At 43.1% G+C, this 14,615-nt stretch overlaps 1 protein-coding gene across 6 annotated transcripts in view; it reads right to left on the reverse strand.

Moving 5' to 3' along the window:
• Positions 1-14,615, reverse strand: part of LOC118282267 (kalirin) — a 164,673-nt gene that overhangs the window by 12,866 nt on the left and 137,192 nt on the right. For 4 of the 6 annotated variants that reach the window (XR_007707087.1, XM_035603258.2, XM_035603266.2 and 1 more), the window contains exons 32-41: positions 8,210-8,339; positions 7,944-8,081; positions 6,118-6,183; positions 5,925-6,008; positions 4,933-5,127; positions 3,610-3,707; positions 2,706-2,898; positions 1,327-1,524; positions 423-611; positions 74-315 (exon numbers count right to left, since the gene is read on the reverse strand). Coding sequence is in view for 5 of the 6 variants with exons in the window: in XM_035603258.2 (XP_035459151.2) it covers positions 74-315; positions 423-611; positions 1,327-1,524; positions 2,706-2,898; positions 3,610-3,707; positions 4,933-5,127; positions 5,925-6,008; positions 6,118-6,183; positions 7,944-8,081; positions 8,210-8,339 (1,533 nt within the window). In the remaining variant the exon portion in view is untranslated. The remainder of the gene's footprint in view (positions 1-73; positions 316-422; positions 612-1,326; positions 1,525-2,705; positions 2,899-3,609; positions 3,708-4,932; positions 5,128-5,924; positions 6,009-6,117; positions 6,184-7,943; positions 8,082-8,209; positions 8,340-14,615) is intronic. The other 2 variants (XM_035603274.2, XM_035603282.2) reach the window with 2 other exon arrangements.

Raw genomic sequence — 14,615 nt, forward strand, 5'->3', positions numbered from 1 at the left:
ATAGCCAAGTAATGCGGTCATTTATAAATCTGGTATTATTGAAGCGTCCGGGTGGCTGTCGCGAGTTACTTACGCGGTGGGATCGCGAGGAGGCTCGCGACTACGCTGTTCCCTTAGATATGCTCCAGGATTCTCAAGGGCGTCTCCGAAGTTCTTTTGTTGAGTCAATATGTGCGTAAGTGTGGAGATCCAGTTGGCTCGAGTAGCCTCTGAAGGCCGGCACATGAAGGACAGCGCCTTGGGCTTGGTGGAGTCGTCGGCGCGGACTATGAAGGCACCCTGAGCTTCCACCGCCTCCATGTCCATCTTGTTTACCTGCAATGTTTCGTAGTGAATGAGTGCTCTGTTGCAATGCTGGACAATAACCAATCCGAAAGTATTTGAATAGTAGACGGCAGTACGTTCGTACTACGGAACCTTACCTGGATATGTGCCTTGTAGTTGTATGTTGGGCTGCTGTACATTGACTTTTTGCCCACGGCCTCACTAAAGATAATGCACTGCTCAAAGAGGAACACTTGGAGTTCCTTCCCCTTGTCGTTCCCGCCGGACATGTCCGACACCATCATGAGCTCTTGGATCAGCAGCTTGCCTTGGGCCGTGATGTTGCCCTGCAATGAACAACAAGCCGGTCTTGTTAACTTGCCACCGTATACGTCAGCACACAGCAGAGATCAGCGTCACGACAATCACATCACAATAAACATGTTTCAACATTTTGCGCTAATATTGTATTTGTTGACGTTGTTTATTTTCCTTTTTCGCGTTGCACAATATTACACTTCATAACAACGCTTGACTTTCCGAATATCGTGTCAGTGTACCCCTCCCCCCCCACACTTCCCCAGTTATATACCGCCATTACTTCAGATACATTTTAGGATAAGGGCCAATATTACAAGCGGACCATTTCGAAATTCTACAAATTTCGTAGCACTTAGCTCATTAATTTCTGGAAGGAGTAGTCATTTAGATACCCCAAACTGGAATGGTGTAGAGGTACTGGGCCAATGCATAGAAAGCGGAAACACACAATATTCCAACTGAACAGACAACGTCGAGCATTGTGCTCGACAACAACTCCTCTGTCTGAGATGGCAACACTAGCCCAAAGAGGATAGACATCAAACGAAGGGGCGAGCAAGACTTGGAACCTTAATGAACAGTATCATCATTCGCTGCTGGTTCTGACGCGCATTGAGCGGCTAGGCTTCAAGTAAATAGTGCAGCGCTAAAATCGCATTGCTTAAATATAAAAAGATATCGCAGATGCTTAAATAATTTTAAATTAAAGCTAAAATATGAAGTATGGGAAGGTATCCTTACCGCGAAGCCCTGAAGGCGGCCCACGTCCATCATGTTGTTCGCGTTTTTAGGAATGATGTCGGTGCACTCCACCGCCTCGCGCAGCGCCGCGACCACGTGCGGCGGCGCGTTGCCTTGCTCCGAGTACGACAGGATCTTCTTCACCAGCAGGTGGTACTTCTGTATCCGCTGTATGGGCTTAATCAGCAGGTCTCCGAGCTGGAATATGACGAGCTCGTGGTATAGTGAGCAGCACACGTGCGGAGGACACGGCGGACATGCAGACACAAGAAGCGACAACACCAATCATTCAGCAGCGCGTGTGTGCGTGTGTGCGTGTGTAGTGATGGAAATAAACAAAAATCCCCCAAAACAAAAGTAAATGAGTAGTGGTGGTGGCAGCGCGACTGCAGCCTGGCATGCAAGCGTACACCTGAGGTCGCGGGCGGTCGCCAGAGCGGCACTACTACATACAGTACACGTCGCACGCAACACCGCCGAGCCGACACTCGTCGGCGCCGCGTGTTCCGTGCAACATACTTATACACACGCCAGTGGACCTCGCGCTAAACGTGCATACTGTTACAATAAATTTCAGAGCATAGCTGGTAACATAGTTACCGAAAGTCAAATTTAGAAAAAGTTAGAAATATCTTGTTGATCAGTAAACTTTTCGTGGCCAATGAGGAAGGACCGAACTGTTCTAGGTTAGAACAGGGTGAAGGTACCAGCATTGCTTCATATTTTAACATTGGACTCCATCAGTACCTGAGACAAAGTACTGCGAGCTCCGGGGAGATAAGTGCGTTCCCTAAGGCGGACCTACAATCAAGCACAGTACTTATACCATCGATGTGGCCACAAGCAAGCGGCCCGCTGGGTACAGGGGGCCGCTACATTTCCATCGGAAGGATTACATAGGCTCCTATTGTTGCGTTGCGTTGAGGCATTAGTATTACGATATGTTTCATGAGATGAAGGATGCGGTGGTAGAGTCGGCCGATCATCCAGGAGGACAGTTATAAATGTTCCAACATCAAGTTGTGCCAACGGCTCGTCTATGTATACTGTGTGTCAACTCAAGGAATGTTTATATCTGTCAATCCGAAGGTGCTTTAACAGTGTCACTCTTGGCGCAGTGCACTTTATTTATGATCCATGCGATGGCTTTCAATGGCTTTAGTTACTCTGTTTAGTTTTTGATTACGGTTACTGTTTAAGAAGAGGGATGCCTCAATTATCAGAGAGTAGGCACTGACGTTTGCAGTAGTAAATATTTGAATACTAGATAGCTAGCGATTAATTTATCATGAAAAGTGTCCAAGTCCAGAGTTTAATGAATTGCCCGCATACGTCGATGCCTACAACGATTGTTACAAGCAACAAGTTTGCCAACGCACCTGCAGCTTCTGGCCGAGCTTGACGCGCAGCTCCTGGAAGTAACTGTCGTGCTCCGACACAATGTACTCCGAGACGGGCTTGTTCCGGCAGTAGGCTTCGTATAGGAACATGCGTTTCTCTAAAAACCGACGGAACAGCGGTCCCAGCAACTCGGGCTCCTCGATGCATAGTTGGAGCTCCTTTAGAAATTTACTGCACAAACCAAACATTCATCATGTATGGACATACAACATGGCGTTACATTCACTTACGCAAGCCTAGAATTAACTTTAAATACATCGCCAGCATCATACAAACTACATACATATTGACTATCGGCCTGTCCACATTACACCGGCCCCACCAGCCCCACCAGCCCCACCAGAGGACAGCCGATTCCCCCCACTATGGGATTTTATTTCATCTCATCGGTACGATCCCAGTCAAAATGTAATTGCTCACAATAATACTAGCGTTGGTCAGTAGGTGTACTGTAAAATAAGTTCGGTGTAGTCCTTATTGTTCAAATTACAAAGACAAGAAGATAAGCGAAATCAATTTACGTGGAACTGTTCTGAAATTAACTTGTATGGTGGTACACGTAACTAAATATTGTACATTTTCAAATGGCTGAGCAAAAATGTCATGAAAATTAAAATTTTCTAAAATTGATATTTAAAACGTGAAAACGTACTATCCTATTAAAAGTGAATACCGAGCCCAACTATTTGGTTTCTATGTGAAATGACAACCACGTAAAGTATATAGAACACGCAAAGCGCGGCAGCAGACATTCGCAAGGGAAGATGTTGTTGTAGTGAAATACTTTGGGAAAATAATCAATTGTACGTGGAGCGTGGACGTAAGTACGCATTGTCGTGTCTCGGATATTAAAGTAAACATGTAATGTATGTGCATACTCACTCGCGGTGCCACTCGTATATAGCCTCGATATTGCCGAATATCATCCGGTGCCGTCGGTCGCGCAGGCCCTCGGGCAGGCCAGGCTCGGCCTTGGGGTCCTGTACACAAATATTTCATTTAATTGCTCGTAAACATCGGATCGATGAACTTTCATTTTAATTTCTGCTAAAGATGATGCTTTTGGTCTCATCAGTAAACGACGTGTCGACCTTCTTATACAGGTCGCAACCGCGCGACACGTTATGTAACTAGCCTCTACTAACGACATTTATTATATTAGACAACTTAATCAAATTATAACTGCAATGTAAACCTGTTGCCGCAATAAACTCGTCTGCGAGGTCGAGTCGGGAAATTTAAAAATTAATTATTTTTTTATTGTGCATCTCGGCCGAACCACGTGGTCGAGTTGATGAAGCTATTTTTTCTTATCTTGTATTCGTCAACTCGACCGCAATTGAAAATATGAGGCATTATTGTACAGTGATTGACAAAAGTGTTTAGTTTTTAATTACATTTTTGTTCTTCTATGGGTATATTATACAATATAATAACTTAAAATTAGAATTAAGGACAGATAAAAATATGTTTTTAATCAGGCATTGCTTAGTTGTTTATTAGATTTTTTTCCACCGATAAAAATTCCAGGTTGCGAGAGAGAGGGACAAAACTATTCTAACTAATCAGGATATATTATGTAAGGTCATGATTAAAATGCTACATTTTACAAAACTAAAGGGTGATTGTAATGAAACATCTACGATCTTTGTGTTAGTAAAGCACGCATTTTAATTTGCCTAACAAAATAAATCTCTCCATGATATGCCTTAAACATTTTCTACTCCAATGTACATTTTGTACTCGGTCGAGATGACGAATAACAAAAAATCATAAAAATTAGCGGGGTCGACTCGACCGCATAGTGAATGTTCCTACGGTCGAGATGCACAATTAAATAATAGGTAGATTTAAATCTTCCCAACTCGACCGCGCGGTCGAGTTTATTGCGGCCGAGTTGACAAATAAGTCGATTTATTGTAGTTACGACGTATTTGGTCATCACTTAGTGTTTACTAGCGACAATAACATTACCTCTTAATATTAGTTAGAGACTACCCGCGAGCTATTACTTGTTTTACTCGTATTTTAGATTAGCATTTTATTGCACAATACGCAATTACTAGTTTTTACAACAAATGGGCCACAATATCAATCGCGCCCTGCAGCATTACTGCGCTATATATGTCATGTACTCAAACCGACTTCATAATATACTAATGTACGCTGCCTGAGTGGTGCGCGGTGACACGGGCGAGGGCTCACCTGCACGTGCCGCATGTACCCCTCACACACGAGCCCCAAGTCCGACACGTAGATCTCTTCAGTCTCGACTAGTTCCCGAAGCACGTACTCTCGTTTCTTGAGAATGTCTTCGTAGGAGTTAGGGCCGGGTGTCACAGGGCCCGTCTCCTCCTCCTCGCCGTTCCTGCCTGATGACGAGGCAACGCCATGCTGCTCCTAAACGGCACATACAACAAAATAGAATCTTCGAAACATATATACTCGCAATGAAACTACCAAACTTTAATTACAATACGCTTAACTAAATGCATTTTATTGTACATCATCATCGGCGCATCCATTCATTTAGCACGTGACGGCAGCGGCGCGAGCCGTGGCACTAGTACACTCACACACCAAACGTGGTACATGTTAACTGAATGCGAATGCGATCGATCCATACGTACGAGTAACTGGCTCGATACGATGTCATATCGAATAAATATATTACGGCCGCTATCCGACTAGTCACAAAATAAAACCATGCAACATACTAAACTCAGTGTAATAGACGTAAAGAAACAAACTCATGCGATACGAAGCGACTTTCAACAAAATGAAATAAATACGAGCTGTCAACAAGCACTGTATTCACACACGCTCTGAAGCTCTTTAGCATGATGTTTGTTTGAGCATAATCAAATAAATATTGCCGACTCTATCAAAGAATAAAGTGAAACAAAATTTGCTACAGAAATATTGCACCGTACTGTTCAAAGTTGATACAGAAATACGTTCAACTGGGAAACTAGAAGCTCTTTAATTCAACGGAGACTGTTGAAACAACCTCCATTTGTTTACAGAAGGCAGTTAGAGAACCGCCACCGTGCCGGCAGACACGTAATGACAGACGTGACGTTGCGCAGATACTGAGTGCACATTTGTATGAGTGGGACTCCACGGTTGAACAGTACGGGTAATGCAACTAAGGAAATCCAAACATGCAAACTTCATGCACTGATATAGAGCCGAACCATTCTGGATGTGACGATTTGCAAGATCTCGTCAATATCGGCAGCTCCTCCGTTACTGTCCATGGCATCCATAGCCATAGAATTCTGAAAATGTCGGCCGGTGCAGGCCAAACATGAGTATACCAGATTCCCGAGAGGAGACCGAGTCAGATTGTGTAGGCGAGTGGCGGTGACAGACCAGGCGGATACTTACTCGCGCGGCGGGCGGCGCGGCCGCGGCGGCAGGCTGCGGTGCCTGCTGCAGCACCGACTGCGGGTTCTGACAGAACACATCACATGCTTAGTATATATTCACTGCGCGGTACGTGTGTACGAGTGTACGTGTACGGTGTACGTGTGGCGGGCAGCCGGGCATGCATCAACATACGAGTACTCTAAATACACAGAGGAGAACAAGTGTACAGTATTGTCCGCTGGTTTCTGGTATATTTTGTTACGGTGTCTTCAACTTTTCATTGGAAAACTTTGTGAATGGTTTGACTTTATATGTACCTAATAGGAAAGTGCTAAAGTCTTAATATTAAGTACGTAAGAAGTGCACTTGAATAGAAAATCTATATTATTATAAAACATAAACATGAAAAATGGTTTAGTAATAGCATTACTAAAACAGTTTTCGTAATCTATAGTATAACATCGAAATACAAAACAACATTTGAACAAAGAAAATGTTCTCAGACAGTCTTCCATGTAATGATTGGTACGGTTAACTTACCGTGGCACCTCGCTCCACGTCTACCGTCATTGAACGAGTAAAACAAACCATTTCTATATACTAAACACGATCTAATTTGTTTACCGTTACGTCCCCCGCCATACCTACAGGGAGCACAGGGCCCGCGACCCCTTCGCCAAGGAAATGAACATTGTAAAATTACGACGTGCCCATTGATAAAGTTGTCTAACTCTTTAATTGATAACATTATTCTGTTATCCGTGTAGTATTAAACGGGTTGTCCTCGCAGTGCGACACGACTGTACTACCTACACAATGGAATAATTATTTTGATGAAACGTTCCGGCAATGACGTCGTTAAATCTGTCGTCGATAAATCTGTCAATAGTTTTCATACATAGTGGCTACGTAGTTAGAAGGAGATTCATAAGTCCCAAAATAGTATAGCTTAAGTAATATCAACATATTAATTGTGTATTGCTTGAAACACGCAACATTGTTCTGAACCAGGACATCAAAGGACAAATTCAACATTGTATTGTAATGTAACTTGGTAGAAAGATAACATAATCAGCTACATAGCCCTGTCTGATCGCCGGTACCTGCGCCTTATAAGCCCAGCTCAGTGTTAGCTTGGAATCCAACGTTGCAAATGTTGGTTTCGTCGCGGTTACATGCACATTGTGCATTACACTTTGTACGAGTTGCTGCCTCCGGTAACATGTCATCCGACACTAGTTCAAAGAGTGGGGGCGCCGAGTTCAATGTAACATCGTTAAGTAACATCGTTAAGTCACATCGTTAAGAACAGCTTGTGATTATAGCGGAGGCGCTCGCATATCTGCGGAAGCGAATCCAGGCTAAGTAGACGACGCGATGTAAACACATGTCTGCTGCAAGTGCAAGTATTCACAAAGTTGTCGCGTCGACAACAACTCTCGACATGTGGGGCTACAACTTCAACGCTGCCGACATTCTTCTGTTAGTAACACGAAGCGTTCCACAAAGTTGGGGAACGTACGTTTAGCGGCAGTAAGTGAACAAGTATATTATGTAACGTGCACGGTGTTTATCTTACTTGTTTACTTATGAAATCAGCTTTACTTTAATTTATTTGATTGCTTTTAAGAAGTAACGTTTAATTTCGTTTGGGCGACCGAAGTGGTCTCACAGTTCGAGTACCCGGCACACACATGCTCCAGACATGGCCAGAGAATAATTTGCTCGGATGGGTTCCGATTGGTGTGGGTACGTCGACGCTGATGGATTTGATCTTGACACAATCCACTTGAGAGACCGACCGCTACGTCACTCGGGCTGCATGGTTCGAAACACAATTATACCTGTAACGGCTTCATCGGCGGTGGTAGCTCCACGTCGGCAGCTTCATCTTCAGCTTCGTCGAGCACGCCGGGCACTCCCTTTCCTACGTCATGGTCGTCGGCGCGACCATTATCGCTAACGGCGGCAGCATACGGCAGCTGTACCAATTACATTATTATTGAAATTGAAATGGAATGATATTTATTTCTGTAAGTAGGTTATAAAGTAAGTAATTAGAAATGTTCAGGTTGTTGTTACTGGTAAATAGAAACAAGTTTAAACATACCTTAAGCTTCTTGTCTGATGGAATCTTTTTGAGCGGAGCAGGTTTGTCGGTGGTGGCCGGTGATTGGGCCCCGCTGGCTCCCTTGTCCGTCTTGGTTTGGGACTGTTTGCGCAGACCCAGCCATCGTTTCCTATGAAGCGAACACAACAGTTAATGGTCATCAAAATGTCAAAGTTAATGAGCCTCAGTACCTACATTATATTTTGTCGCCGAAAACAAATAATAAATGATACGTAGAAAATAATTCACTCATAGGTTTGTTTACAGTTTTACTATTTATCAATGAAACATCATAGAAATGCTCTTTAACTAGATTGACTGAGACCCCTATACAAATCAAAACGACCCTTCTGAATGCTATAGTCGAAAGTTGAAATTGTTGGAAGTTTAAACTGAATTGACATTCATGCATAACAGAACATAACAGAACACAGATTTAATTAATATTTCATATAATTCGTTAGGTAAGAGGCTTAACCGAGCACTATTCAACTGTTGGCTCATATTTAGCGATAGAAAATTAATTTATATTTCCCGTAACTACACTAAATGTGCTCTACAATAACCTATTTGAATTCACGAAATGTACCGTCGTCGTACAATTTTCGACGAAACTTATTTTCAGTAAACTTTTCAAATGTAATTACAACTTGTATCGTACGCCGAATAACTCTTTTTTGCGAAATGTTGTAGAGGTGCACAGGCTGCACAGGCTGCACAGGCACCGTGCTTGATAGATACAATGAAGTAATTCGTTGCGATGTTTCCTGGTATCAATTATGTACTTATTTACTATTGTAGTCATGTGCAGATTAATTCAAAGTCCTGCATTGATTGTGTTCAGTTGAGCGAATACAAGCTTGTTCCGACATCAGTCAGTGAGTAGTCTGCTAGTACGGGCGCGGGTTGCGGGCTGAGCTCTGTGGTTAACCTCAGTAACGAGCGGAGCTGTGAGACACTGCCAGTCTTGTATCAGGCTTCACATGTGCAACTATTTAGGCACAGCGCCTTACGCCGGCCATGGCCGTCTATACACACAATAACTACATGTAGCTATATCGTAATCCAATATGAAACCGCAATGTGTGTACTAGATTTTATCGCGCGTCACTACTAATTATAGTTTTCCTCCTGTTTGATTGACACACTCAGTTACAGTTGTCGTTTGAAACAAAAAATTCATTCGTACGGTACATAATACTCGTATTCCTAGTTGTTATTATAACTTTGACGTCGGCATACGAAGATACTATCGTTTACTACGGGCCGGGTTACCGAAGTTTACGTTCAAACGTAACATACAAATTGTTCAACATTTGAAGTAACATACCGTTTGGTTAAGTTAACCATTATGTTTATGGCATTTAACAAACTATGTGCTTAGTCATCCTTTATCTCGGTACAACATGAACGTACATTATGTAGGCACAGGCTGCGTCACAACGCACAGTGAGGCAGCGCGGCCGCGAGCTATCTCGGCGGATGCGTTCAGCTCAAAAGTTGATGCTCATCAGCGTAATGACGTCCGTCCTCTAATTGAAATAAGGCTGCCTAGCTCTTTGTACCCGGCTTTGCAAAAATATCACCATTATGCCACACTTATTTCGATTCCTTTGAATAGTGCTGTTACTACCTACTCTACTTCTCACTGCGTACTAATGCGGCGCCGGTGACGTTAAAATAAACCAAATTATCGATACGGCTCTAAGTACAACTTCGATAATCTAATCTAGATTGTGAAATATCTACAACTGAATACGGAGTGTTTAATTTTAGTACATAGAGTAATGTTTTCAAATAAAACAAAGTTTTGTAACCGTAGTGTTGAGGTACAAGGCACAAGCTACAATGGGAGCAATGTCATTTGTGACCAAATAGTGGAGTACGACACCAAGCTCTCTTGGTTCGAATACAGGCGCTGGAAATCTTAATACGAGCACATGCAACCTACAGACATGATATGAGACGATAGACAGAGGCATTGAAACATGCATCATCACACATATTCATTACTCTCTTTTGATTTAGCCGTTCTTTTAATTTGTTTGTTTCTGAGTGCAGCTGACTTGGTCGACGTCCTAACAACTGGCACAATCTAACGACTTTCCAAGTTTTCCGGCGTTTCGATGCATTCTCGCTTGTCACGATTCCTTTCTTCTTCAATCAACTTTTCTTTCCGATGAAGTATGTGATGGATGGCTTGAATGCAGGAGTAAGTACGACACTTCCTCTTGCCTCGCCCAGGGCGGAAGAACAAGAAACTAAAAAACCCCCTCGGAGAAAAATACTGCTAATGTTCTACTACTCTACAAGTTTAGTACTACCCAAAGCTTTCATCTTTACTGTATTTGTTTCACTTTCGTGGTGTTTCTACCCGCGTCAGGCACCGTTTCCAGCCAAAAAATGAGATTTTGAAAATCTATTTTATTTTTATTCTATATTGTTTTTTTTTGAACACATTCAATAATAGGTTTATCGGATTATTTACGAATAATACGAATGAATTGTGTAGTTTCGAAGTATCGGTGCGTCTCCATGGATGCACACCTTCGGTTCGGGCACAGCAGGGGTACGTGCACGGTGTATTAGTCACAGATTAAGAAATTATCTTTTGCGTAACTGAGGCGTATGTAAGTGTTCATTACAACCCTGACAAGATCGGATTAGTCGCGTGTTTAGTGCTAACCACTACTTACACATTACAGTACGAAACGTATTAAAGCCTACGTTACATTATTTTCGGGATCACCGCCGCCATGTTACAAGAATATTTATACCTAAATATTATTACTTTGGTACACACACACATTTCCAGTCCATTTGATTATAAAACAAATCTACACTACACTTAGCTAATGGTTCACAAGTATGATTCTCATAAAAAGACAAGGTAGGTACATGGTGCATGTAGTAGGCCAGGGCACGCCAGGGGATCAATCTGTTCACTGAATTCGTAGAAACATTAGAAGGAAGATTGAATTCACAGTTAAACGTGTTCCGTATTTCCTAAGGATTCTTTGGACAAAAGTTTACGATGGTACCCGGAACTAGATACCTATCAACTTCAATACTACGAAACTACGAACCACGATGAATTCATAAAACTGAATCCTAAGTAATTCAAACTTGGTACGACCTTGTTTATATAGGTAAGTATATATTGTGCCTATGTGTTCTTTATTTTATAAGCCGGTAAACGAGCAGACGGTTCACCTGATAGTAAACAATCGGCTGGCGCCGCCCATGGACACCCGCGACACCAGAGGCGTTACAAGCAAGTGATGCTGAGTTAAACATCAGTGCAGCAGCTTGTACTGCGTGGGTAACCGTAGTGTAGCGTGTTGTGCTGGTTGTTTGAACGAATTGTTTATTTGTATGTATGCTGCATCGTCCTTGGTGCAGAATACATTTTATTTTTCTTTCTTAGCGCGTTGCCAGCCTTTTGGGGGCTAGGAATTTGAGAATTGTCGGGGATTGGGAGTTTGGGGAGGGTGGCAATTGTGCTTCCGGTGGTATTTTGTCCCTCCGGTAACCTCAGGAAAATTATAAGCTACTGTAGGATTCTAAACGAGAGATAATTGTATTATTGTATTGTTATACATAAGTAGGTATTTATATAATCGGTGATCCACATTACGATTTCTCCTGTGTCATGGGTGCGTTTACAGTCATGATTTCACATACACAAACTGACAAGACCCGGAACATTAATTTGGGGATCACACAAAGATTTGTAATTTATAGGCTTCGAACCCGCTACCTGTTAGGCGGAAGTCGGTTGCGCAACCGTACCGACCTTAATTTAATAATATTATGGTCTTATTTTTAAAGGAGCAGAAATATAATGAGCGTCCTTGTATTACATTTCGTGCACAACATTTGTTCCTCGTGCACACGGCAGCACATTATCAACTTCGGAGTTAACTTTGTAACTACGTTTAATTTTGAAAGAACTACTTAATACTTATACACTGCTTGTCAACAATATTACAGTTACAGCATGCGAAGAGTACGGTGCGACACGGCCTGCCCGCGGCTACTCGCGGAGCACTCCAACAAGGCGAGTGTACGAGCACCTCGCATCTGTCGCCGTCGCCGCGGTACGCAACACTCGCTGCACACTAACTCGAAACATTGGAACAAATCGAGACAGTTATCACCCACATGAAGAGGTTTCATGGTTGAGATTAATAATACCGATATTATGTTACCTATAGATAAGTTTATTGGGCAACTTGCGGGAATTAACGAATTGAACATCCGAATGATTTCGTTGTATGTCAGTGGGGACGAGCGGTTCAGTGTACGTGCGACCAAGGACTTGTCACCGCATTGCGGTCGCACTCCGACGAGCACCGACAAAATATCCCCAACTGCCGCAACACTGCTTGTAGATCGGATCTCCGAACCCGCGTCGCGTAACTCGCACCAGATCCCACCACAGTACGGCGGCGGCCAGCACGCTCGACTCGCACTTACTTCACACAAACAACTTGATTCCACATAGCTGCAGCGCCGCGTTACCATCACTGTCACACACGTTCCGTGCTGCGGTCACGTGTACACTGACTCACATACTAAATGTGCACAAACACTGTTATCTAAGTTCTAGTTCGAAGGAGTAAATAATCTGATCGGGGGACGGTCAGCAAGGAGCGGTATCAGACGAGATATAGTCGCGATAATATTGTAATTGTACGTAATGAGCGCGCGTACGTGTGTAGGGCTGGCCGGGCGCGGGCCCCGCGGCCGCCCGCAGCCGGCGGCCGCCTGCCACGGCGGCGCGCCGCGGCCGTCGATGGCACCCTAATTACATATCAATTAGGTAATGAACTCATCCAACCTGTCGCCGTACGTTACTGCAAACAGACACCTAGCTACAGCCATCCAATTCGACAGATCGATCCAATTCGTCGTTCCCAGCTGGAGCTCAGTTCCAAAGTGATTTGCGTTTGATGTGAATATATAACTGAGTATTTGATTATCTTTGCATGGTATATACAAAATGAATACACGAGATAAGATAACGTACAATTTAAAGAAATGATAACACGGACATCAGGGTATTTTGTGATAAGTATTTGTCCTAGTAAAAATATAATAATGTTAATACATAGAGATTCGTTTATACTCCATGCAATTCTGAGTACCGCGAGTGCTAACAGCGTCCCGTTCAGATGTTCGAATTGTTCTGTTTGACTACGCTTTCGAACAAAAGAGAAAGCAAGATAAATCGCAAATAGAGAGTTCGCGGCACCGAACGACGGGAAGTTACGGAAAGCTAATTAGCTGCAGCCAGGTTCCACTTGAGACAGAGGCGGAACCTCCATGCCTACATTACAAAGCAGGGAAATATTAATACACTTATTCTCCTCGTAGGGGAACACTTTAGAACAAAAGCCCCAAACTAAGGATTTAGTCTAGTCATCAGATATTTCAGCATTGTCGGATTGTTGTACAATGAATGATTAATGTTTACCAATACTAATCGCAGACCTGTAGGATGCCTTGGCAGAAATGAAAAGCTAGATACAGTCGCAGAGCCTGTAGAGCGGAACACAAATGTGAGAAAAGTTTGAGGAAAATGGATAGATTATATAAACTGACGATGTGATGGACAGTTTGTTCCAGCAGTGAGTACACTATCTCAGGAAACATTATTGTTTCAGAAGATGCTAAAATTGTTGACAATGTCATAAAACACATAATGAATAGGTACCTTTACGCGTTTTCACTGCAAACACTGAGTACATAGATTTCCCAGTAGTTATCTAGTTTAGTAGTAGAGAGGGGGAGTTCAGGAGGCTTGGGTTTGGTGTGCAATGCAATTTATTAAATAAAAAAACCAGGAGTGTCCTTGAATACAATTCAATGTTTAAAGAAACTACACCAAGCCGTATTCGTTTACGTCAAACCGTTACGTAATATTTTTGCGGCCTGAATGATTAGTGCGATGCATTCGGATGCACAGTCCGGAAGGTCCCACAAACAACGGCACAGCAAACTAGTAGAAACGCGGACACTGACACATTATCGGAACACATTGGGCACCTGCGGAATCGAAGCATGAGTAAATGAATGCTGACGTTCCGGTGAAGATAACAGTCGGTGAAACAAACAACCTGATATGATGGAAACAGTTGGCACAACAGAGCCGCGAGTCGTCCGCGTCCGCGTGCATCGTCGTCTGCGCGTGCGACGCCTTCGCACCACCGAGCGACTGAGCGCGTGAATTGCGCCGCCGCGGTATCGTCGGAGGAATTAGATAAAACCAACCCAAGATAAAAGATGACTAAAAAACAAAACGACGAATCATTCATTTTTAGTTACATCAATAGATATGGCCATGTATTGCTTCATACTCATTTATTTTTGTTTTGACTTTATGTAAATGTGCATCAATAAA

The sequence above is a fragment of the Spodoptera frugiperda genome, chromosome 25 (genome assembly GCF_023101765.2).
Source record: "Spodoptera frugiperda isolate SF20-4 chromosome 25, AGI-APGP_CSIRO_Sfru_2.0, whole genome shotgun sequence".
Taxonomy (NCBI): domain Eukaryota; kingdom Metazoa; phylum Arthropoda; class Insecta; order Lepidoptera; family Noctuidae; genus Spodoptera; species Spodoptera frugiperda.